Here is a 26,920-nt window from a genome sequence, read left to right as displayed (position 1 = left end):
CTTCTCATGCAAATACGCATCGCGTTATTCCACCACTTCGACCCCACCTCCCCGCCCTCCTCCCTCCTGAGTCTTTTCTAGACGCTTTTTTCTCACCCGGTTCTCTTGTCCCCAGCCCTCCTTGCCCTGTCCGCGAATTTAGCTGGTTAGCTAAATTGACGGCGTTTGGGAAAATTGGTTCGCCCACTCGTCGCTCGTTTTATATCTGACTTGCTCTTGTCAGGAGACTCTCTTCGTCTTCTGCGTCGCCAGGTGTTTACACCATTCGCGCTCTCAGTGGTTGATTAGCGTGTACACCTCACGTTCAGTCTTTTAGAAAAGATTTGTAGCAAGAGGCTACACCTTGGCTACCCCAAGAGGTAACCTTGATCATTGCCTGGAAAATATTCTTGACCTTCATTAACTGGCGAATTCCTGTCACCCCATTGACAAGCCACGAGATCAATCAATAAAAGAAGCGCAGCATTTTATCCAAGCATTGTTTTACAAGTACTGATACCTACATCGTAGCGTATCATGAGAATGAAGCGTTAGCGGACGCGTTCTTGAGATTGAGAAGCAACGAGGATGAATGGATCCGAGAGAAAGGCTCGAGCAGTTCCAAGAAAGGCTGGTTGACAGAGCTCGGCCGCAGTTAGGCTCGGAAAAAAACTTGTCTATTAAGCGGGTGGCTGGCGTAATTCGATTCGCGCGGAGTCTGGGTGCCGTGTACGCGGACCACAAGCAGTCTTCCGCTCCTCAAGCCAGTTTCGCGTGCACACACGTGACTCGGTGACGCACGTCGTTCTCCTCTGTCCTGTCTCTCATGTCAATTTACGGGCGAGGGCCGCGGAAGGAAGAGACGGCGACGAGGAGGAAGAGGGAATCGTGTGTGCTGCTGCGGAGGAGGAGGTGGAGCGAGGAGGAAACGCGCAGAGAAGAGGAGAGGCCCGGTCGAGGCTTACGCTAAATCGTAGGATCGGGGGAGTGTTGCATGGATTGGAGTGTCCGTTCCTTGACTAACCCGTGGACCCTACGCGTAACCCATACACACGACTCGTTTTCTCCTCCTCCACACTGTCGGCAGCCTCCTCGCTGCATCTCTGTTCCTCTAGATACCCCTCTCCGACCGATCCGCTTATTATCGTTGCACCCGGCCGGACCCGACCCGGCCCGGCTGTCTTTCTCTCTTGGCCGCTCTCCGCGATATATGGATCGTCGGAAGTCACCTTCCTCATTATCATACCAACAGGCTCACTCGCTCACTCGAGCACAGCCTTCATCCTGTGCCCTAGTCACTTACGGATCACGGGTGTTCAACCCAAGTGCGGGCTGGCACGATCGCCCGACGATCGAAAGGGCCGAGCAACGGCCCGGTACGGCAGACTCGCTGAGAAGCGAGAACCACTGGCCTGGGGGACAAGACGCAAGTCCATTATACTCAATCACGCCGTGATTGGCTCAAACGATCAGACTACCGCTCGCCGCGCGTCGTTCCACGGAGATTCGCGCGGACGTGCCGCGTTCAACTTCGTAACGTCAAGAAGAAGAGATCCTGCTTTGCGCTCGTACCCACTTCCCCTCGTTTCTTGAATTTCCTCTGGAGCTGTCTGGCAGCAGCCACACTCGGTATCAGCCATATACTCCCGTGCACTTCGTAGTTGAAACATCATATGTTTCTTTGGTACACCTGTAAGAATGGCTACAAATTATTACAAAATGAAAAGTATCAGCCTTGATGTACGAATCGAAGCTCCCCTATATTCACAACATGTACATCAAGCTTACGATATATTAAATATTATTATAGAACAGTGGATAATGTACGTACCACATGGCTGTCACTGTATACTTGGTCTCCGTTAATCCTCCGTAATGTGCAATCTCTAGAAAATATTGAATTGCTTCTCAGAAGCATGATCTATTTTTACTACAATGAACATCAACTTTCTCATTGCTTAAAGGATAACACCACAAGCCAGCAGCGATAAGATCAGACTGGAAGAATCAAATTAGACTTTGTAACTCGAGTACACCGAGCCATTAGCAGCCACTCAAGTATACATATGTGATCGAAATCCGTCCATATCCGCTCGATAAATCGGTTCTCAGTAACCAGGTGTTTGGTGAGCGATCAAAGGTGTGTCCTATGCATTCCGTGTCCAGGACCAGGAATGTAGACCAAGGTCCAGCTGCAACAAAAGCCGTGGCACGCTCTGAGCGGATCCCATTCTGCGCGTATCTGTTCCCGCATCTGTTTCGCTAGATCCAAAAGATGACTTTCCATCTCTGGCCGGATATCTATCTTGCTTTCCACCATCGTGCATTTGTTTTTTATTGCGGTCTGCTGCGTGGCAGAGATAATCGGGAAACGCAGACATTCGTGCTCGATATCTCGAATCGACGATCGCGTCTAGCAAGAGCAATACGATCGCCTTAATAAACGTTGAACCGTGGCCCATAGCCTTTTTGTCCAGTTTCCCTGGACAATGGGCTTTAGAATATTGCGTTCCGTTGAGACTTCCGTCATACCCGGGGCGCAATGCGTCTTCTCTTTATTTCTGTTCCGCGGCACTTGGAGACATAAATCCGCAAATAACGGCGCGGAAGAACTGTGGGATCTCGCAATTGTTCGGTACCTGGCATACTTTTCGCGATCGCGGCTTCCGGCCGTGCAGGATACCGGAGGATCTCGCGAGCCAAACGCCCGAGAGCACGGGAACTTTGGCAATTGAATATAATTAAGCAATCTCGGAACGGCCGGTAATGCCGACGACGACGGGAAAAAGCCGGCGCAGCAAAAAGCTGGAGAGCACGCTGGCCGGCTGCCATAAGGAGACCTCACCTCCAAATGCCAACGACAATAATGCCGATAATCCTGGCCCGCTCCTGCTTGCCAATATGCTGCGGACGTATCTACATAACTACCTCGGGAAAGTAGCCCGTGGCCAATAAAAAGCAAACAGAGAAAGAGACCGGCGAATCTGTCGTTAAGCCTCTCCGCGATCTGCTTCTCACTGATTACTCGACTCCCAAATCTGGGCCTCTTGCTTGGCACCGGGAAAGGAGGAGGAGCTCTTACCCTAAAAGCTGCATGCTCGCAGTGCAAGCATAGTGATTGAACCGACCAGCTGAAAAATTCAGATAAGATCTATTTCGATCACATAAATTATATGAAATCATCAAGATTTTTCCATTTTAATTATCCTTTTAATCATCTCACATTTAGTAGGAGCATGATCTATCAGCGCAAAAATTAATTTTTGTGTCTAGATAAACAATGCGCAATGATAGAAACAGTAATGATGATTGCAGTTGAAAGCTGCACTCGACCTAGAGAGATTGAACACACCCGACAAAAAATTAAGATAAGATCTATAACCTGGTTAATAAACCGCAGCGATAATACGACAGACTAATAGAAACAGCGATGAAAATTTTATTGAATTCCTTTTATTTGACTGTACCATTTTTAGCACGATTATCGGTTTATTGGTATCGCTGGTCAACACCAGTTTGGAAATTCGTTTCTACATCGTTTTCTAATTTTAAATGTAAATCGATCTTGGTTACCGTGAATAAGTAATCGAACATTTTTCACCGCTGCAAATGCGGTATGGAATTTTTGAAACCAAGGAACTCTCTCACTTTTAGTTTCAGCAATTTATCGAAACCGGAATTAATGCTTGGGTGAATAAAAGTTTTTAGTAGATGCTTAGAATTTGAAGATGCCCTGACTTAAGGGTAAGGGCGATGGTAATGGTCATCAACCGCAAGATGTATCCTCGTCTGGGACACATTCTTATCTCGATGAAATCATAGTGAGGTGAAAAATGCGACGTTGAAGAAAGGAAGTGGCTAGACAGTTACTCCGCCGTGGCACGAGTCAACCGGCTGGCTCACGCGACTTCGAAGACGTTGGAAAAGTAGGGGTCGTTGGGGTCCGTGTGTGCTCCAAGACGTTAGGCCGACCTCGGTGGGGCTGCCAACAATGGCAACAAGAAGCCGAAATGTCGGTTACGCCTTGTAACGGCAGCTGGCACGCGCTCCTCAGCTCGTAAGGAGACCTTTCTTTTACCTTCTTTGCCCCTTCTCCTCCATCTTACGCGTTGGGGAACGGCCAAGAGGGAAGCCTGTCTCGAGAAGTTACCTTACCTGAATACTGCCGGGGGATACCTGGACATTTAAATCGGGGGACACCACCCGGCTGAACCACCTGAATACTAGCAAGGGGGCCTTCTTGATCTTGCAGTGGTGTCGAACGAGGGAGACCTTGCCGAACCCAAATTTCGCTTTCCATTCTTTTGCAATATATCTCCAAAGTTAGTAGACTGCAAATCTTCATATAATGTTTGTATACAGAATTTTCATAAATTATTCTGTAAACATTTATATGATTCTACATATTACGAATGCAATCGTCCTGAATAAATTACCATTTATTACCATTTGCTATTTCAATAACAATTTTTATGAAAATTCAAACAACAACTTCAGACAGTTTAGAATCTTTAAAGAAAGGAATGCTCACAGTGTTACACATAAAATATCTTAAAATGTGTGCACACTTTGAACGTCAGACTGTGAGGCTAAGGGATGAGGTAGGACACGACGGAAAAATATTAACAACAAACTGATCGTCAGTTGCGAGTGAATTATTTTATAGAATAAGACTCATTTCTATCGACAAGTTTCTTCTAGAACCGTGGCAAGTTTAAATACCTCGAAGGTCCCCCTCGGGAAGTAATGTCTACGCCGCTGAGGGCAAGGACCGTTGTTCCTACTTCCTTTCGAGAAGGCGGAGGAAGGGCGCCGCAGGATTTTTTGTAGCTTTCAATATTAGACGTTAGCGTTTCCCACAGAGAGAAGTCATGGGAACACATTCAGAGGAAGGCCGGTGAACGTCTCGTGAAAATTCTCCGAGGAGATTTGCGATCGCAGCTTGGGGAGTTTTCCGGACAACCGTCCTCTACCCCGTATAAAGGAAACGCGCGGTGAAATCTTTCTTCCCCGATAAATTGATCGTCCCCCCAGATTCACAGGCTTCCCTCTCCTTTGATATTTTAAAATATTACGGTCGGAACTTCCGTTGAAATTTTACCTGATCGAAGATAACATTCCAACCAACGTGGAAACACCGTTTAGCCCTGAAAACCTAAATTATGTCACCTCATAACTGTGGTTTCTGTGAAAACTGATCAAACAGTACACAGTCCGGAGTATCAATAATTGCAGAAAATAATTACAAAAGGAACTGCAAATGCAATAGCACCGCAGAGAAATGTTAACATGTAAACATTTGAAGGGATGCCAGCGTTAAAGGCAATTCGAAAATACGAAACGCGAGCACAATGTCACGGCCAGTTTCACGGCGGCACGTTGGTTTCCATTCACATCGGTAAACCGAAAAATGCGATCGGCGCGCGCGCGCTCACCTCATAAAAGTGACGCGATGCTCATTATCGCCGGTATTATCTGTAATGCGGCATGAATGGCGACCGAAATCGAAATGAAAACGTAGGAAAGGTCACGCTCGTGTGCCAGGAATAACACGACCGTGGCGTTGACCCACATTGTTTTTGAAACGCGATTAAACTCATTGAAAACGGCCGAAGGTAGATTAATGGCCCCGGGTCGGCGTAATCGCGGAGAGCGAGGTAAAAAGCGAAACAAATTTAACGAGCTGTGAATTATGAAAATCGGTGACAGGCGGCCGCTTTTAAATGATCCCTCCTCTCTCTCTCTCTCTCTCTTTCTCTCGCTCTCCCGGTGGTGCTCGTAGTCCTCCCTCTCCCGCCCCCTATTTCCCCACCCCGTCTCGCGAAGTTTGGTTTGGGCGCGTGCCAGTGAATCGAAACGATTCGAATGCAAAATAATAATAAAACAGTCGGGTAGATTGTGGGCTAGCATGGCGGGGCGTGGGGTAAAGTGCGGGGGTGGCATCGGCGAGCGGCGGGAGGCGAGGTTTGCAGCGCATTAACGCAATTAACCTCCAATTAATAACACATCAATTGACACCCGGTCAACTTGTTGCATCGGAGCAGCCCGATAATATGCAGAACGCGTATCAGCCCCGTGTGTGTATGTACACGAGCCACCGTGCCCCTGTCCTTTGTGTGCGTGCGTCATTATGTATATATGCGGCGCAACCCTGTGTCTCCGACTGTATCTCTCCCTCTCTCACTCTCTGCCTCTCCCACGATGACTATGTGCGTATGTACTCGTGATTAGGCGTCACGAAACACGCGGGTGTGTTTACGTGTCTGCGGATGCGTGCCGGCGAAGGGTGCTGGGTCACTTTGCGGATAATAATGAAACGAATGTTACAAATAATTTTCTATCGAGGGGGAGAACGGCGCTGCGGCAGCATAGCTATGCGTGCGGGATCGGTGGCGTACGTACACACGAAGGACATGGGCTGATGACCATAGCCGGGTTCCCATGCAACCCCCTGCGAACACTCGCGCCACATGACACTTACGGGGGGTGGAATTCCAGTGCACATGCCGTCGTGGCGTTGCCGCGCGTACGCCATGTGGAATACGTGCACCATGTGATACCCACCGTGTAGAAACCTGCTGATACCTACTTGTAAGCCGCCCTAACGCCCGGAAGGAAGTTGTTAGGGCTGCGAAGTAAAAGTATTGTTTCGCTTTCGATGCGGATTCGACCGGTCGGTGCTCCTCTGCCGGCGAAAATAGTCGAGCCGAATTCGATCAGCCTGAAGACCATGATGACAAGCCTTATTGAACTAATTTTAACCCTTGTAATAAATACGAAATATTCAAATGTTCGCTCTGTATGCTACTGTATGCTACAAGTGTACAGAATTTACACTACGTCTGATGTGATACGAATAATAATCAGACACGTGACGACCAGAGGGTTGAAATAGAAAAATCGGTCTAGATTCTCGCAGCGACAAGGAGCCAAGACTTGCCGAGCGGTGGAAAGAAAGAAAAGTTGAAGGTGGCTATAGACGGTGTCGATAGAAATTTCATATCTGTTCTATTGATTTTCATACTTTCTGTCCTCGGCGACGATAGCGGCGGAGGAGGAGAGGTGGCTCGCGTCCGTCAAAAGAAGGGGATCCAGGATGGCTACGAGATATACGTTTCTTTCTTTTCACTTGCGGATTCATTAAAAAATTTCGATTCGAAGTATTCCCTTTGAAATCGCATACAAGGTTGATCTACCGATAGCGAGCCCCGCGTGATCGATGGTAAGAGAATAACGAGAACGCTCCTCTCCTCGCCTCGAGCTTCTCAGCGCTCGGGTCTTCCTTAATTACCCGGACCTATAGGTGGGAGTTATCAACGTCGATAGCTCGAAACAATAGCCACCTTGGATCGTAACCCCTTAATGCTGAAAATTCTCCGGGAAAAAGTCGACAGAATTATGAGCCAGCCTTCCATTAACCTGCACTCGTAATCAACAGTTAATTTTGAAGGCTGGCCCCCGACCGCCCTCTTCTCGGTCTTAACTTTTTTCCCGGGTAGAGGTACTTTGTTTCGCCGCGTCTTTCTTTCTTTAATGTTTCTCCGATCTGAATCCGCTCGTCGATACCACGCCTTTCGTTCCGTTTTGCAGGAATTTCCGCATTGAATACGTACCACTCGACGAATCGTTCTCTAATCTCGCGGCAGCAACCCCACCGGCATAACCTGTAATCACCCCTTCAAATCAAGTCACCTGCTTAAACGGTAAATATCGCATGACGCACAGGAAATGGCTGTGGGTGGTTCATCAGACTGTTTTCGCTTCGTTAAAGTGATCGATGCGACGTCATTAGCCGGCACAACGATCGGCTTCGGCAAAAACCAACTTGTCCGTCAAGATTCACCCCCAATCGAAAATTATAAATAGATCCACCCCTTGGAAATCACACATTAACCCTTTCGCTACAACCTCAATCAATCCATACAATCAAAATAATTTATTCAATGAAATAGAAATTTAGCAGCATCTCAGACATGATATTGATTTTTTCCAAATCGATTTTAGGAGGAAATATTTCGTTTGCTTTTCGCCAGACAGGTATTGACGCGTCACGAGGCGATTCCTGGCCGCGTTCTTCGCGTGCAATTAGCCCGACGTGTCGACTTCCGAGTCGGGGGACCTTGTGGGAGAGTCCCTAAAACCATTTCCGGCGGAGCACCTTTTTATTCTAACCGCCTCACGCATGACGGCCCAGAAGGGAAGTACCGATCAGCGGTAGGAAGGCCAGAAGTTCCTGACCCCCCTCGAAGTGTTACGTTCTTCGAGGCAGGTACGATTGTAGACGTTATCGAACCCCGAGACCATATGTCACCGTTTTCACTACACCCCCCGCACATTGCCTAAGATAATTGCCAGGGAGCAGTATCTCCGAACGAAATCTTTCTGTTGGGGAAAGGCTCGAAAACTTGGAAATATACTGAAATAGAACGATGACCGAATGTGACGGTCAGAATCTGCTAAAAATTGCGCTCGTCATTCTTCAAATAAAGGGACATTGTAAATCTAACCACCAACTTGACAGTCTCTATATAAAAATAAATGAAGTTCCATTTAACTAGAGTATTTAATAGAGTTTTTAATAATTATTTCCAACATTGTACGTCTCATTATATATCTCTAATACTGAAGGGTTGATACGAATGTCTAGGTTGTTCTATAAAAATAATGAAACAACTCCATTAACTTGAATCAATACACACGTTTTTAGTACCTCGTGAATTCGCGCACGCCACAGCCAGACAAAGATTTGTAGTCAGTGGTAATAATTGTTCAGATTTTATTGTGCGATCGACTAAATGTTTGTAATTCTCGTACACTGTTGAATAGTAAATTATTTTCTATTTTCATAAATGTTTCCATTAACCATCGGGGCTGGTTTTATTATATTTTTTAAAATACGCACACCATTTTTTTTTTCGTTAGTATCTTTTTTCCTTTTAATATTTAATATCGAACAATCTCCGTCGGACGGCGGAAGTGATCAATATATTCAATAGCACGCGCGTCGGAGAAACGAGCAGATAATAAATAAATTTTAAGCCCGTTTATCCCTTTCGTACGCACGATCGCGTAAACGGTCGAGAACTGTGTGGTGTGTTTGTGTGTGTGTGTGTGTGTGTCTGTGTGTGTGTGTGTGAGAGAGAGAGACCTGAAAGCTCATGCGCGTCGGCTCGAAGAAAAAAAGTACAACGATTCCGTGCTTCCACCAATTCGCCGCTTTTGCCACGTGTTGCTATATACGCATTTCTCTTTGAGCCTCCTTGTTGCTTCATGAGCCGCGCGTATACATACGTCTAGTCGCTCTGTCGATATATAGGGACGAGTACTCGTGTCCTCGAACGCAGGCGGCTCGTGCGTAGGCAAACTATGGAATATGTCGGCCTATTGAGCGCAGGTGCTTTAAGCTGCTCAGCTGTTGCTTCGGGATCTCATGCACATTCACGCAGACATATATCGCCGCGGCGATATTGGTGCACACTAAGCAGCCGGCGCGCGCTCGTATCAAACTGCGTGCGTGCAAACGCAGAAGGTCGACTCGCGTGTACTCACGCACTTATGCGTATCGGCAATTGAATCGTGAAACGATCGAGCCTTGTCGTCGCTGAATGAATTTGTGGAACGGTCGGACGATTATCCTTCATCGTCGTGAGAATCCTCCCCCGTGAAGACAACCCCCCCCCCCCAATCCAAGTTTTATATCAATATCGAAAATTAACTATTTGCATTAAAAAACCTTTCGCAGATCAGCTTATTATTTTCTAACAATTACAATAAAAATTTTAGTTTTAGAATTTAAAGTGAATTGATAAAGTAAATAACTACGGTTGATGAAATGATAAATGTTTTTAGCCACTCATTAAATAACGTTATTTTTACTTTTCATACCTGTCAACTCGCACAGTGCATAATAAATGCGAGTTATTATTATCGAGACTCTTTCGAATTCAAAGACTGTATCGGGAAAGTTTGCGGGGTCTGTTCAAAGTGTAGAGTATGTATGCGCAGAGTATTCCACAAGTTTGACCAAGCCAGATGGTGTGCTGGTCTATGACCAAGGATTCGCGCTATCAATTACTTTTTTGCGTCCCCCTGCCGCCTATCGATCAACGACAGCGCTTCGAATAAGAAATTTAATGCAAGTAATTTTCTTATGGTCTCTCCTCGGCCTCCGGCTACTTTCTTCTTCGGCCGATCCTACGTGGACATCCCCTATGTGGTCAATGTCTGCGGAAACTCTCGGCAAGACAGCCAAAGTTTAAAAAGAGTGTCTGTATTGCGGGTGGACGACCACTCTGTCCGTTGTATTTTTAATCGAGAGTGTTCGGCATCTTCGTTCACGTTTCTCAATATAACTTGATAAGCTCGTGCAATGAACCGATGCACTTTTTTGCATTGATTCCCTGAGTTTTTATGAAGTAAATGCACATTACTTGCTGATGGTCGAATGGAAATGATAAATTTTTTATCGGTAAAGTTGAGGGAATGAAAGTCGAATGTGGAAATGAAAAGCGTCTGCGATAAATATGTCTATAGCTTCTGAGGATGTATACATATGTGTATAGCGAGTTTCTAGACTTCGAAGAATTTCATAGTAAGCACGTTACGCATCAATATTGCACCGAGTCGTTCTCTAAGGTAATAAAAGTTATGTGTAGGAAAGTTGCGTCACGGAGAGAGTCAACAATAGCGGCGGACGGTAGGCCGTAGACGGTTTCTATCTACGGAAGTGAAGAAGCGTCTATATACAGACCAGGTCTAAAATAAAAGAAAAAAAAGAAACAGGAGACGGTTCAGTATAACTTTTCCGTCTAACATCGATTCCCCTTCATTGACCGTAGTAGCGTAGGCGAGAGCCACTTTCGTATTCGAAACTAAAGGGGGTTCCCAACGTTATTTCTGTTGCAGACGAATAAGAAGAACCGCGGTAACGAAAATCGAGGCGAGGGAGAGAGGGGCAGCCAGCCCTTTGGTGAGCTCGAAGGATGCAGCTCCCAGGCGGGAGCACGAGGATTCCACCCGCGAGATCACCGGCTTCGCTTCCCGTAATTATTAACGGGAGTAGTAACATTTCATCGACTGTCGCCGAGGAACGCAACAACGGTAGAGACTCAAATGGAAGCGGCGTGGCCGGCTTGAATTGCCATCGCAGCAAGATCGCAATAGCGACTAGAAGTTGCGGAAACGGTCCCGAGAACGTGTCCCGCGTCGCGAGAAGAAGTCGTCATTCCGAGACGAAGACGAATCGCCGGCACCGAGTCATCGCGAAGCCCCAGCTGTTGGCGTCCACCCCACGACGGAAGGAGGGAGGCGAGGAATAGTGAAAAGGAGGCGCAGAAAAACCGAGAAACGACGGAAGAAGCGGAAGAGGTGGTGCGAGAAAAGGAGACGAGGAGGAAGCAAAAGTTTGTTGGGAAGGAGAAGGCTGCCGACGTCGTCGTCACCGGCGACAGCGGAGGAGGAGGAGGAGGAGGGGGAGGAGGAGGTGGAGGAGGAGGAGGAGGTGGAGGAAGAAGAAGAGGAGAAAGAAGAGGCGGCGGCGGCGGCATAGCAGCGGGAGAAGGAGGAGGAGGAAAAAGAAGTGGCGGTGGAGGCGGTGGCGACGGTGGAGAAGGAGAAGGAAACGGTAAAGACGAAGAAAGTGGAGAGGGAAGAGTATCGGCGGTCAGAGTGGGGCGCGTAAGGTAGAAGGAACGAGGAGGAAAGGCGGCCGTGGTAGGGGAAACTGCCGGAGAGTACGGAGTAGAGAAGCAGAGGCAGCGCGCTGAGCCACGAGGGGCTATTCAAGCGTGAAGGGGAGGGGTGACAAGGAACCCTGGCGGGGAGGGGACGCGGAGGCCTTCGGGGGGCCGACCAACCAGACGGCCGATGATGTCATCGGGGGAGGAGACCGAGTATTTCGCCCCCTACGGAGCAACCACCGAAAGCAAGCAACAGCAACTCCAGAAGAAGCAGAAGCGCACCAGACAGCGCGTGGACGCCGGCGAGCCGCGCAACAACTATTCGAGTATACCGCATTTTACCTCCCGGCCATCCTTCCACGGCGGCGGTATATACGGTTCGATCTTCGGTGGCAACGTGCCAACGCAACAACAACAACCGCCGTCGCAACATCACCAGTCACAGTCGCAACAGCAACAACAATTACAACCACAACAACAACAGCTCCAGCAACAACAGGCTGGAGCAGCTGGCAGTCAAGGTCACATAGGTACAGCTACGACGGGTCCCACTGCTCAGCAGCATTCCGCCCACGCGGCATTCGGTTTCTTCGGGGCACCGGGTTACGGCCCCACCAAGATGTTGAACGAGCTGCTCGGACGACAAGTCAAGCAGGCCAGTGACGCCGGTGGTTCACCGCCAGAGGGCGGCCACGGGATGACTGGCGCCGGCATGGATTCTGCCGCGAATTTGCAATCCGGTGCTGTGGTTAATTGTGACGATCCCGCCACCGCTGAGCTCACGCAGCATATGCTTCGAGACATACTGCAAGGGCGCAAGCTCACCGCGCTCTCGGTACCGGAACAGCCGAACAACAATAACAGTATACACAGCAACAATAACAACACCACGACGGATCTACTTAAGTCACAGCAGCAGCATCAACAAAGTCCTCAGCAACAAAATTGTGATAGTGCGCGTAGTGGAACAGTGCAGAGTGGGGGCGAGGAGAGTGTCGATGGAAATAATATCGTGAACAACGCGAATCACAGTGATCGTGATACCGTGATGCCGGGCGATGCTGAGGACAGCGCCGAGGACGCAGCCGCGGCTGCACGTGCTATGGAGGAGGCGTTAGCCGAAGCTGGTATGGAACCTGGGGCCAATTTGGATGGGTCGGACTGTGAGCAAAGTTTACCGCCGAGTCCAACGCAGCCAAGGTCAGGTTCGGTTTCCGTCAAGGAGGAGATACAGGACTCGATGAATATCAAACGAAGTCCGAGTAACTCGCCTTGTCCGATAGTACCGAAAACCGAAATCAGTTCGCCGACCACCGAGATTAAACGTGCTCGAGTGGAGAACATTGTCAGCACGATGCGGAGCAGTCCTGCGCTACAGCCGACCACGGTGAACGGCTGCAAGAAACGGAAACTGTACCATCCACAGCAGCAGACCGTGCACCACGTTCTCCAGCATAGTGCCAACGACACCATGATGAGCTACGAGGAGGAGATCGAGGAGGAGGAGGATCCTTCGACGATCAGGCAGAAACGTGAGGAGAAGGACAACCTGAAGAGTCAGTTAAAGTTGCTGCACGAACAGCTGGCGGTAATGCAGCAAAAGTACGACGAGCTTTCTAGCAGAATGGAGCCAGACACGAGCGAGAGCGGTGATGCGCCTGCCAGTCCTCAGCATCAACCTCAACCACCACCACCGAGACCACCGCGACCTCATCCACCCGCGTACAATGGCCTCCCAGCCATACCAGCTGAACATACGCACCCTTCAGCAGCTATATATCACATGGGACAACATAAAGCCTACCTCGAACAGCAACACGCTGCAATAGAGAGAATAAAGCAGCATCAGGAGGCTCTAGAAAGCATGAAGCAGCAGGAGGCTGCTGCGAGGCAACAACAGCAACAACAGCAGCAACAACAACAACAGCAGCAGCAGCAGCAACAACAGCAGCAACAACAACAGCTCCAACGACAAACCTCTCCACCACCACCCCCTCCGAGTCAAGTACAACAACAGAGTCAAAGCAATACTGGCCCGTCCACGCCACAAACGCCACAAATGCAATCGGCGAGCGCGCCTCTTCAGCACAAAGACATCCAAGAGAGGTTAAGTGTTTTTAGAGGATCCGCTGCCGCGATTGGCTCGTCGGGTCCACATATCACTGGTGCGGACCTCGAAGGGTTGGCGGACATCCTTAAAACGGAGATCACATCGTCTCTAACAAATCTAGTCGACAGTGTAGTGGCGAGATTCGTGCAGCAGAGGAGGTATCTTGGTAAACAGAGCGAGGCGGCACAGGTTGCCGCCGAACAATTGAACAAGGACCTCCTGTTGGCGAGCCAAATACTCGAAAGGAAATCACCTAGGACGAAAGTAGTCGATAGAGGAGCACCACAACCACCCGGTGGCCCAAACGGGCCACGGGGGCCCCACAATGGCGGGCCCCCTCCTACACAGTCTACGGGTTTCCCTCAAATCGGACTCATGGGTGGTGGGCCCCATGGTCCTCATTCTGGCCCCACGGAAAACAATCTTAATCAAATGAACCAATTGCCGCCTCATGTCAGGTCGAACGGAAGCGTATTCCAGACGCCGAAACCGCCGACGTTATACGCCATGACCTCCATGCAAGCGCAGCAACAACAACAGCAGCAACAACACCAACAGCAACGCGAACACCAGCAGAGAGAACAGCAGCAACGTGACCAATACTGCAAGATGAGGAGTGACGAGAGGGAAAACAGGGATTCGGAACAGAACGAGGCCCTGTCGCTTGTCATGACCCCGAAGAAGAAACGTCATAAGGTAATTATCCTCTAAACAATCCTTAAACAACATACAATCGTTTGTGACATAGTATCAATACCAAAAATGAATGAGTTTAATCGAAAGATCTTCTAGTCCAAAATCATCTTACGCTCTCGTAATGTCATACAAAAAATTATCTTCATGTAGTCCATCTTGTGTGCTATTTTGTATTGTAAACGAGCATACATATTTATAGGAGTTTCTTTCTTGAACATAGAGAATATCTTTCGATGCATGTTATTTAAAGTGCTTTCTTATCGTTCGCTATATTTTATCAATTTCTCGTATTAACACTAAACCTACCACCGCCAGTCGAATGATCGGTTTCAGATTTCGAAGATGATAATAAAAATCACGAGAAACCGAAATAAATTGAGTTTTATGAGGCAACTGGTTTTATTGTTTGGTGGGTTTGGTGTTAATCGTAAATGTTTAGGATAAGTACTTGAATTTCACATTGTAAATCAAGGTATCAATTAGTATTTTCCTTCACAGGTGACGGACACGAGGATCACCCCGAGGACCGTGTCTAGGATCCTGGCGCAGGAGGGTAGCTGTTCGCAAGGGGGCAGCGAGAGTCCGCCGCCTCCACCTCCGCCGAGACCTTACCACGCGCCACCACCTATGCTGCCAGTGTCTCTGCCAACCAGCGTAGCGATACCAAACCCAAGTCTCCATGAGAGTCAAGTGTTCTCGCCGTACTCGCCGTTCTTCAACCCTCACACGGGTCATCCGGGTCAGGTACCACCCCCTGGATCTCATCATCTACCTGCAAGTCCTCCAGGTGGAAGTGTAGAACTCAGGGATTCCCCGCCGTTGCCTCATCCGCCGGCTATCCTGCATCCTGCCTTATTGGCGGCTGCCCAGCATGGCAGTCCAGACTATGGACATCTGAGGATGGACACCAACGACCGGGGCAGTGAATGCAACAATGGCGACATCGGCTACGACGGAGTGCAGCCTACAATATCCTTTTCTAATGATACAGTCAAACGCGGAGCAAAAGTCTCCGCTAGCGAAAAGTTGGAGAACGTCCAGAACGCAGTGTCCTCGCGCAATAGTTACCGAATTGTCAAAGTTTACGATTCAGAGTCGACGACCGCTGTTAATCGGCGGTCGAGTTCGATGAGACCGCGGGTAATATCGCTGAAGACAGAACGTCTGGATCGTTCTCCAAAGAATGTACCGAAAATCTAACTTTTAATATTAAAACCTGGAAGAGTATGTGTACAGGCCAAGGCGAAAGAGCCGGTGGCTCGAGCGACGTCGTAAAATCGAGCGTTAAAAAGCGTTAGCAAAGCGAAAGAGTTGATGACGATACTTAGGGAATGTATTCTCTCCCCCGTAAAAGGGAAACGCGAGGCTCTCTCGGTAACTTTGGAAAACAACGTCGAGTTCTCCGGGAGAAAAAGCCGGCCGGCCAACAACCAGAAGGAAGTCGGGAGAATACCAGGAGGCGGGAGGAACCTCGGACGAATGTTAGATTAGTTTGCCACGGAGTTAGGCTAATGTTGGCTGCACCTACGAGTAGAGTTTGTCCGGCAACAACGCGCGAGGTCGAAAGTTCTTTGCCTACTCGGCCCACCCTCGACCTCGAGTCTCACCCAACTTCGCAAGCCAATAATCTGTCCCGCAATTTCGGAATTTAACCGCGAAAAGGAGAGAGGAGGCGGTCTGTGAACTTCCTATCACGAGCCGTATACTCAACTTATCGTAGATAAGTCACTTCTACTACTTCTCCGGGGCTGCATGGGAATCCGGCAGACTCCTTTTCTAAGCGGTCAACTTCCCGCCAACTAGATTCCTTATACTTGACCGTTCGCATGGCGGTGCTTTGGCCCCGCCATTGTGTTTCTCGCTCGCGATACCTTCCAGTTCCATGCTTGCCCGTTAGTTCGTTCCGACAAAGCCGAAACTCTTCGGAAACAGTTAATTAAAATCTACGGAGCCTTTCGTAAAGGACCAAAATTGTTCTAAACGCTCCCACTTGAACGTAAATTCCTAAACTCTCTTAAAAGCTGGAACACAAAAATTATTCTGAGGAAAATCATATTTAAACATAAGTATCTAAATTCTCGAAAAGGGTGTTAGTCTCTTCATCATCTCTTCTTTCCTTTCTTAAAAGAAAGAAAATTGTTCTGAAAATTATCCATTGATTTTAATACAACAAACGAAAATCCTCCAGATAGATGTTAAGGTCTTTCCGTCGAAATTCCCGGTCGGCTGTAAAATAATCTGCAACCGGGGGAAGTCCTGCAGCCTTCTCAAAGCGTCAGCCTCCTCAGAAAGATATTAATTAAACTCTCGCTGATCTCTGGCTCCGAAAAAAGGCGGGATTTGGCGCCGAAAGTTGTCGCTATGAGAAAATAGAGGAACGCGATCCCCCCCGTTGGAGTTTACGGCAACAACCGGAAACCGAGGAAGTCGGGAGAGGTCCCTGCGGCGGTTTGAAAGCGTGGCGAGGCAGGTGCGAGAAGTTGAGCAGCTCCGATTATCACGCATGACCCGGCCGTGGGGGCAGTTCTCGCAGCGCGGCCTTCTCTCACTTACCGAAAGCGCTAGCAAATATCGGGCTTACAACCTGGAAAAAAAGACGTATGTCGCGGGGTAGGGCGGGGGCGTTTAGTGGACGTGTAAACGCGTCGGGAACGGTGCAACGTCGGTACTGCAACGGTGTGTGTTGGTTCGGGTCGCTCGATCGGCCGCGCGGCGTTCTTTACCACCTTTTTAGCCGGCCTTTGATGTAAAATCAATGGCGCATTTTTTCACTCCCTCCTCTTGGGGTAGGTCGAGCGCATGGCCGCGGCACAACCTGCTGTTCACCATTCTCCTCTGGATTCACCCTTGTGTCTATCTCTCTCTCCCGATGCGAGCGCTATGGGGGCCTTCGACGGATCCGAATATGCTTCGCGCGCTGTCCGAATTTCCTTCCCGGTTCCATCGTGACGGGAAACGCGATGGTACACGCGGCAAATGCGTGGCGAGGCGCGTCGACGCTATCGGTGCATCATCGTTGCACGGAAACTGCATTTTTTCGCTGTAATCGAGCGTCGAGCTGGTCTCGAGACTCCCGAGCTGATTAAGTTGAGACAAAGTATTGATTGGTGGGCATCTTCAAATAGTAAGGAAGAATTCTATTTTTTATCGTATACACAACTTATACAGGATTGCATTGAATTAGTAGAATTGGTTCGAAGTTGCTAAAAGATTGTAAATAAGCATCTTTATATACGAATATCGAAGTTATAAGTAATTAAATTCTATGTATACACTAAGTAATTAATTGTCGAGCAGTACGAATATTTAATATCACATCTCATAATTCACTTACTGGGAATCAGATACCCCATGCGAGTAACGCAGGGTTAATATTTCAGATTTGTTTATCGAATATTTCTAGAAGCTAGAAGATGTGCGGTTGCACATACTGATTATAAAATAGAGCTGTTTTGAACGAATTCTATTAATTACTGGATGATACGCGTTCGCGTTAGTATTTCTGATTGGAAAGGAGTTCTCGGTGGCATCTAATTATGACGTTTACGAGCGATTGCCTCGTTCTTGACATTCGATGTACAGCTCGGGCTCGTAAAACACAGAAGGCTGGGTATAACGCGCATTACTCGCGTAGGAGGAAGGACCAGCTCGACAGCCGCGGGGCGGAATAATCCTTATTACAGCTCGGGTATCTCGTTATCATCCATCGACGCTACCGCGAGCGCAAAATGCGACGCGGGGGTGCGCGCACGTTTGATGGGAACGGCTACACTTGTCGACTCGTTCGCTTGTAAACGACAACTTCGCTTGTGCGCTGAGAGAGTTCGCACGCCGACAGTAACACCAATAACGATAGGCGTTCGTAAAAAATTGTAAACGTCCCGCGTTTTACCCCTTTCTCGCGGAATTAGATGGCTTTACGCGGATCGAGTGTCTAGGAGAACCTTGCTCGAAACGAGTCGAAGAGAACAATTGCCACTATTTATTTTTAATTTTTCTCAAACAGCCCAAGAAAATTTCTGTGAAACAATTTTCGCTATTCTATCGCAAACATCAAGTTGCATTAATATATTTAGAACATTTGAATTATTTAGTCTTGAATAATACACCTAAAAGTGTCATTTGAAAATTTTTATGGAAATGTCATAGTGTGATAGTTCCTGTTCCGAGTAAACGTGACGCCATTTACGAGATGAAAGAAGGGTCGTTCGATCTTCGGAATCGGGTTCTTCGAGGAGTCGAAAGCGAGCCGAAGGCACAGACGATCCGCGAGAGATTGAACACACGGATTAGCCGAATAAGAATGCGATGAAACCACATGAAGAGATCCCATTACCGATAAGGAGTCGGTAAGGCTTCCGCTGAGGATACGGCCAATCGTGGGCCAACCTCGGCGAGAACGTTAGACCCCTATTGCCCTCGCGACATCCACAGCTTGTACGATTTCTAATCCAATTTGATACGAAGAAAACACGATTAAGTTTGAGATATTTGCGTACACAGAAACCGATTGTCGCATCGCTCGGCCGGCCATCTTGCTACTGGGCCTTTCGATCATTCTTTCGGGTCCATACTCTTCCAATGATATAAGAACGTATACGTATAAGTCTAACGAGCAGTGTACAAGCACTGCTTAAATATCGGTTTACGATCACACAGCAACAGAGTATTTCCTTAACCACGGTGAACTCGTCAACGCTGACGCCGATGCATCTGAGGAAGGCGAAGCTAATGTTCTTCTGGGTCAGGTACCCGTCTTCGTCCATCCTCAAGATGTACTTCCCCGATATCAAGTTCAATAAGAACAACACAGCGCAGCTGGTTAAATGGTTCAGCAATTTCCGGTGAGTACCATCAAATTATCTATTCATGCCGGAATTGGGGCTGTTTATAGCTTGTAATCGTTTATCTGGTGCACGGGGTGTCTCAATCGAAACGTAAGCCTCCTTACGAATTACGATAATGTTTCTTCTATTATAATGGCTATGATCTTCCACCTTCTTGTGCAATTCTTTGTTAGTAATGTGTCTGGTAACATGACTCTGCAATTGAAGAAAGACTAAAACCTTAAACTTGAAGTTAAAGACAAAATTGATTTTATTGAAGGTAATAATCGATCGGCTGGTTTTATTTGGGACACTCTGCGCACCTTCGGATAAGAGAGCGAATAAATTACAGTACGAAGGCAGTCAGTTCCCTTACGATTGCTCGCATGCTCGTCAATTAGCGTATCGTTTTCGGAAAGAGTATAACAACGTACGGGTACGCGGAAATTTGCATTCGACGTTCTCCAATGTTCGCCGACAAGAACGCCCGGTGTAACGTCCAAGAACATGGATCACAGGTCGCGGAGGTGATCCGTTGATCGGATTGATGAATTTTTGAATTGCCGGTCCCTGATTTCCCGTGTTCGTTCAGCGAAAAATAGAACAGGTCCGTGGAAGACGTTCCGGTTACGCGATCCCATTCCGTGTATGCAAACGAAATCGAGCTTTCCAAGGGATCGACCACTCCCTACGCAGAGGAACGGTCAGAACCCAAGAGACGACAGTCACGATGGGTGTGTCCGAATCTTAATTACCCTCCCTTCGGCCGAGGATAAGTAACGTGGCTACATTGCCGCAGGTATAAAGCGTAGGAGGTGGTGGGTACCGACACATACCGACCGGCAGGCATTAGCCTGATTATAATTAGCCTGAGTACAGTACAGATCCGAGATATAAGGCGGTCAAAGAGGCCGCACTTGGTCACGCCGTTACATTATTGCCGTTTTCTTATCGTGAGAGACGCCCATCCTCCCGAAAACCATAAGTTTTCACCGCAGTTCGCCGCCAGTCCGGCGAATCATTTATCAAGAAGATTCATAATTAGACTGCGGATTTTATGCACTACGAAAATATTTAATTCAAATGCAGAACATTCCATGAATTTTGAAACGATTAAGAAAGACAGTTCTTGTTTTACACATAAATCTATTTATGATCAACGTTTCACTCGCCAGTGATAATTCGACTCGTGGTCGTCGGCGTGATTATTATTCGCAGCTGAATATAAACCTTAATTCTTTGTCGCTAAATTGATTACTTAAATTTTGAAGGACTTATTGAAAACGACTAATGGCTAGAAACTTTCTGATCAACGTCTGAACACCGCCGAAAATTTTAATTACGAAGAAGTGTGGAATAGGTGTAATAATCTAATCTAATAGTCTACGAACGCGTTTTAATCCGCATCTTGAAACAGCACCGTCATCGAGAAGCCTATTAATAGTCTCCCGGCGGGCACCGCGTTAAAGTAATTAGAGTTCGTATAATCGTACGGTGAATCAATGTTTCAGCCGTGGATTTCTGTTGAGAAAATAGATAGTGGATATTGTCTAGCCGACTAGGAGAGCACCGTTGACAACTTAGAATTTCGCATGCATTAGAAGCGAGTCGGAACACGCCGCGAACTTGACACCTCCGACTGGCGATACTGCAATTTCAGCATCGATTTTCAATACGTTCATCATGCTGGACCGCGCCGCGGCCGATCTCGTACGAAATATTCGAAGCACTCGAGCGACCCGCAGGAAAGCCAGCCACAAAAATTTAATTAACGCAGGGAAAGGTCCATTAAAAATTGTCGCCATGAAAAAAATGAGGGAGTAGGAGGAGGAGCACACTTAAAATTTTCCACCGGGGAACATGAGCGGATCTCCCGGGTTGCGAAAATTTTTGCTGCGTGAAATGAAGTAGAGGCTCTCGCTGCTATCAGAATTATACAGAATCGTTTTTCGAATCGGGAGGACCGCGGGGCTCGAGGAATTAGAAGGAAGCCGAGTTCGCGGTGGAAATAGGCGCGGCATGGAAATAAAAAAAAAAGGCATACAAGTTTACATGGTACATATAGAATATATAGATGAATACAACGGAGGACCGTGTATGTTAGCGGGAAAGAAAAGGGTACGGGGATCAGTTGCGAGCAACTTGTCCCTCGTGCCGTTGCTCTTTCGGTCCCCTCCACCCCTGGCCCTGTTTTCGCTCTCTCGAAACATTTTCCAACGTAGCCGACGAGAAAGAGAATCGGTTAGAGTGGGTGATAAGAGAGAACGGCCACGGTGCGTGTTAGCGAAAGTTTGAAACGTCCAGCAAAAATTGCATCGGAGGCCAGGCTCCCGTCGTTAAGCACAAAGCTAATTACCGGCTGGATATATTTCGCTACATTTTGTCGTGTCGGCCGCGGGGCTCTTGGGTCTCTCTCCAACGACACAGCCTCCACTCCTCCCGTGCACTCTTTCCTCCATCTCCCGTTCGACGTTGACTTCTGTAGCGATCAGCATCACGGATCAGAAACGTCGAAACGCGAGGAGCCACCGCTAATTTCTTTCGGCAACCATCTCTTCGAGGAGGTTGGCACGTGTATAATTTTTCTAACTTGTTTGTGATTATTTCCATTCTTGTCACGTGCCATTTGTTGTAACCAGGACATTTAGGAATCACGGTTGCTAGCGTACGATAAATAGATCCAACGATAATAAACTATGAAATGGAGGAGATGGATTGTGGGTCTGGCAGCAGGTTACCGATTTAAGTAAGTTGCGCACGGCACTCGTCCCTCGCTGTTAAGCAAAGTGTGAAAAAAAGGATGTACCTGCGCCCGTCGTAAAATTAACATGTCCGAAGGGGACTGTTTGTACTAGTTAACCGTTGCCGGTTGGTAAAGAATGAACCATAGGGAAAAAAGATCTCCCTTCCGAGCGATGTCCGCTTATAATCTCAATGTTTCTAGCCGGCGCGGCGGTGTGGTGTGTCCATAAATAATTTTTCACGTCTCCCCCGTTGGGGGCATCCTTACGGTCGGCGAAAGGGAGAAACGGAAACTTTCCTCTTGACAATCCTTGCATACCAGTTTCGTACAAGTTTTCCCGTGAAATGGCGATTAAAGGACGACACGAAGGTGCCAATATCGTGCCTCATTAGGCACACTTTCACCCTACGGGGACCCTCTCCTTTGACGACTAATCACGTAAGGGTTTACCCCCGGACACTTTTTCCTCCTGTGCTCTCTCTCCGGGCACAGTCGTTGTGTCGAGCGTGCTCGATCTGATAGCCTAATGCACGGCTTCCTATGCGGAAATGCCTCGCTACATTATTCTACGCTGGCTCGTGTACCTACCCGGACACCCTCCACACCCTTTTCCCCCACCACCCTTGACCGGTGTCGTCGTTGTACTTTTGTCACGAGAGCACCGTCACCATCATCGGCCCAATGCTTTTGCCAATCTTCCGCTGTGCCGAACGGTTCCCCGGCCAAAGAAGATTCGACCGAATCGATCTCCAGATCTACTTTAACGTTCAAAGGGCTCCGTTACGGCGACTAGAAATTCCGTTGTCATAGGAAAAACCACAAAAGCCCGGAAACTTTACGACAATACCGAATACTATTATTATTTCCACGCCTGATAGTTGAACACCACGAAATTGGTAGTATTTCCCCATTCTTGTTCTTAGCACATAAACTGCCGAGCCCCAAGACGAGCCTGATGTATATTTCTTTATAATAAATAGACTGCAGCTTTTATGCATTTACGACAAAAATGGAACATTAAAAGAATTTTAAAATATCGATGTGGGTAAATCTGGAATTCGCAATTTTGATGGGCTTGGTAGTTCGAGCGTTAAAGAGCCGGAACAGTGAAAACGATACGTAGATTTAAAGTATTAAATGCCGCGAGAATATCGATCTGTCGTATTTTAATCGGCAGATCGCTACCAGCGATATAAGTTATAGTCCAGATTAAGATAAGAAGCTGTCAGGGGAGTGAATTTTCGGATTGATCGGGCAAATAGCGGGGAATCGTACGTGGGCTCGATGTGTGGTTGATAAGGCTCGATAAAGCTTAAAAGTCTGCGAGAAAATTTGAGTTCGGTCGAGCTTGGTCGGGTCGTTACATTTATTTATTACACTTCCCTGATTTTCTCGTTAATAATTATTGAGACAATTAAAAAAAAAAATGTTGTTTGTATTCTGTTTAAATTTCGAATACTATAAGGCTCTTCTAGGTTGAAATTTGACAAATGTTTTTTTTATCTCATCTACAATTAGATAGAGACAAATTCTACCTAGCATTTTATAATTAAAAAACAGTGTGACTTTTACAAAACATGTGGTTACAACAATTTTTCCATCGTATTAAACTGGTAACTGCGGTAACAATTTCAATCAGGAGATCGCGGTGAATCGCCCCCGGTTTCTCTGCAACAAGAAAATCGGTCTCGAAGTGAAAACGCGAAACAGAAAAGGGAGATGAGCGTTGGCGCTGCTCGATAGGGGGGTTCGGGGGCACAGAGCGAACGAAAGGAGACGTGGCGTGGGAGAAAGAGAGCGGGACGAGGTATCACAAAGCGATTCTTCGCACCCTATTTTCTCACGCGCACGACGAATCGAAAGCACGTCCGATATCTTACGGAGACTAGTTGACGTCGAGCGTACATCATCCGATCTGCTTATATCGACGACGATATTGACAGCCTTCATTCGATGAAGCTTGCCGGGGGGAATGATTGGGGTCGTCGATGACAGGGTTGCGACGCCTCTATGTGTGTGTGTGTGTGTGTGTGTATGTACGTGTTCAGAGCCTTGTTCTTCTCTATGTGTGTGCGTGTCTCTCTATCTGCCTGCATCTCCGCCTCCGTCCGTCCGTTTGTGCGCGAAATAAGGGAAAAAAGGGCGACAGAGAGAAAAAGAAAGGGTGAGAATCGCGCGGACTCGGGTTAGTTCGTTATCAGATCTCACGGTAGGACATGCGACACGGCTGACCGCGATCTTATCTGCCGGATGGAAGGAATTTTATGTCGTATAATGGACAGACATGGCCGTGCTCGACACGTACGATGGATTTGCATTACGCGGAAGCCGCGGCTTTCTTCGTGACGAGCGAAAATCCAGCACCGATTCCTCAACGCTTCGCTTTATGCGCGCCTTCGATTTTACAATCAAGTACCGCGGAGTCGTTCCACTTTTATGAAAATTTTTGCGCAAATATTCGCGCGATGCCAATTTTCACTTGTATTGTAACCATTCGAAACTGTTTTCATTGGCGTAGTCAGTCGATTATAAATTTTTTAGTCAAAAGAATGAGGTTGAAGAATAGGGCTTTGGCATTATCTAGGATATCCGAATGCCAGTTCTTAAAGGCTATTGAACAGGAATGGAAGCGATAAGCTCGGACCCCTCGACGAATGTAAATGCTCATTCATTCGGCAACATTAATAATGTATATTGCGTAGATCGTCGGTTAACGGCAGAAAATACGTTTCAGTAGGCCACCGGGCACTGTTCTTCCCTCATTACTCGCGTAAAATATTCACACCGCGTAATCGGGAGGGTCATAATAAGACAGGGATTAATGTAGCGTCTTTTTCGGACGGATTTCTATGGAGAGTACCAAAACACGAACACGAGCATTACTATAATTCTCCGAAGTGTTCGAAACGCGAATAACAAATAAGAAAAATTGTTGTACGATGTAAATGAGGAAAGCTGTTGAGCAAATAACGAAGTCACTAAAGAATTCAATAGGGGTTGGAAAAAGGGGATCTCGGAATTCTGAATAATTCTCCAACGAAGGTGACCTCCTCGTGTCGCTATATCTAATTCCTTCTTGTGCCTCGTGCTTATCGGCAAAGAAAGATCTACATCGCAGTGGACATTACGAGCTCCCCACCTTCGTCCGCCACCCTCGGTGGTTAGGGTAATAACGTGGTAATTTTCTAAACTGGAATTTCCTTTCTCAACCCCTAGCTACCGGTCGCGCACGTGACCGATCGTTAGCGTCTACTGTCCTTCGCTTCCTTGCCATCCCTGGTGGCTTGTTTCGCGTGAAGTCCTTTGTGTTGCCACACCACCCTACGAAATAAAACATTCCCGCTTCTTAAAACTGCTAATTTTCATTAAACAATCCTTTATATACAAATGCACATACACGTTCGTCCACTAGTGAAGACGCATGGAGATGTAGGAGAAACATACCTAAAGTGCTCATTTACCACATCGATTGCCTCCACAAAGTACAATAAAAAGTAGATAATATCGAGACTTGATGCAACCGGTTCAAAAAAAGTCGGTACAACTGAGAAAGCTTGCATGCCGAAAAGCAGCACAGCAAAGTCGCCCGAGGTTCCTTGAAATCTTGACTGGGGACGGGCCGAAGGGGCTGGAGGCGATCTCCACGTATGGGACCGCGTGTGTTCGCTTTTCTACGGCGGTGGCGGCGTGTATTTTAATCCCACAAGATTGTGTACGCCTCGCAGGAGTAAAGAGAGAGTAAGAGGAAGATAGAGTAGTACGGTAGCGTTGGCCAGGGGTAGGTTGGCTGTGGAAGGCGTGCATAGGCGGCTGCGTGTTATACAGCGAGCAGGCGAGGGCCATTTAGCGAGAAGGCTAGACGCGCGCGTCGTTGCACATGTACATACACGCGTGTGCGATGCGTAAGAGTGCACCCATACGGGAACGATGACGACCGAGCCCCGGTTTTCTCTTATTGTGAGGAATAAGCTGACTGCAACCGAGGGAAAAGAAAGGGGGAGAGAGGGCGGTCGGAGAAAATTCGAGCCTTGAGGTAGTGCACACGCGGGTGCGAGCGAGAGATAGAGGGACAGAGCGAAAGGAGGAGGAGGAGGAGAGAGAGAGAGACACGTTGACAGGAGGAGAGAGCCCGGGCACTACGTACGCAGACGTCCGCAGGTGGGGCCGGAGGTGGAGGAGATGTGAACGCGTGCTTACGTTCATAGGTAGCGGACCGTTCTCCCGTAGAGTATGTGAGCTTCCGGGGTAGAGCCGGAAGAACGGGAACCTTGTAATTACTATGCTCTCGTAATCTTTTCTACTTCTCTATCCCCTACCACCGCTTCTTCCGGCCTGTTCTTCTTCCAGTTTTTTACTAGTTTCTGCTCGCTGTTCCCTTGTTTCACGAGTCTCCGGGCTCTTTCTCTCCCTTTCCCCCTCTCTATCCCTCTCTCTCTCTCTCCACCCGGGTTCGTCTCTTTGCGCCACGTCGGTGCCGTTCTCTTTTCCCTATTTTTCCTCTCCTTTTTTTGGAAACCGCCTGCTGAAACTATACGGATGTTGTGCAGCTCTAATTGGGGTCGTTTTCTAATGCAATGCGAGTCTGGAAAGGGTGCTGGGCTCTTCGAGCTATCTAGCGTGTGCTCCGCGGCGAACAATTATCGTCGTATGGATAATTTCGTTATTTCTAATGGGCCCGACGAGTGCTATTATCTTTGGAAACTCGCGACGCGTTGTCGCGCCGTGGATCTAGACAGAAATGTTCAAGTCTCGAAATGACAATTACCATCGCGAGATCCGGTCGTTATTGCCAGGCGCAAGCTTCCGTTTCGAAGTTCCCTCCCCCACTCTGGCTCCACGGTTTCTGCTTCGAATATCCGGCGTTCGAGTCTGAGAAAAGTCCTCTTTC

General features: G+C 47.8%; 2 protein-coding genes across 7 annotated transcripts in view; both read left to right on the top strand.

Annotated features, from left to right (window-relative positions):
- LOC143213454 (uncharacterized) overlaps positions 1–11,382 on the top strand; it is a 109,317-nt gene extending 97,935 nt beyond the window's left edge. For both annotated transcript variants that reach the window (XM_076433326.1, XM_076433327.1), the window contains exon 4: positions 10,885–11,382. In XM_076433326.1, the coding sequence (XP_076289441.1) occupies positions 10,962–11,297 (336 nt within the window). In that variant the 5' untranslated portion in view covers positions 10,885–10,961 and the 3' untranslated portion in view covers positions 11,298–11,382. The remainder of the gene's footprint in view (positions 1–10,884) is intronic.
- Positions 11,383–11,510: 128 nt separating this feature from the next.
- LOC143213453 (homeobox protein prospero) overlaps positions 11,511–26,920 on the top strand; it is a 71,195-nt gene continuing 55,785 nt past the window's right edge. For 2 of the 5 annotated variants that reach the window (XM_076433323.1, XM_076433322.1), the window contains exons 1-3: positions 11,513–14,463; positions 14,962–15,432; positions 19,153–19,307. In XM_076433323.1, coding sequence (XP_076289438.1) covers positions 11,845–14,463; positions 14,962–15,432; positions 19,153–19,307 — 3,245 coding nt within the window. In that variant the 5' untranslated portion in view covers positions 11,513–11,844. Of the gene's footprint in view, positions 14,464–14,946; positions 15,433–19,152; positions 19,308–26,920 lie in introns of all 5 variants that reach the window. The other 3 variants (XM_076433324.1, XM_076433320.1, XM_076433321.1) reach the window with 3 other exon arrangements.

The sequence above is a fragment of the Lasioglossum baleicum genome, chromosome 11 (genome assembly GCF_051020765.1).
Source record: "Lasioglossum baleicum chromosome 11, iyLasBale1, whole genome shotgun sequence".
In the NCBI taxonomy this organism is placed as follows: Eukaryota; Metazoa; Arthropoda; class Insecta; order Hymenoptera; family Halictidae; genus Lasioglossum; species Lasioglossum baleicum.
The sequence above is the reverse complement of the archived record's forward strand: the minus strand, read 5'-3'. Positions and strand labels throughout refer to the sequence as shown.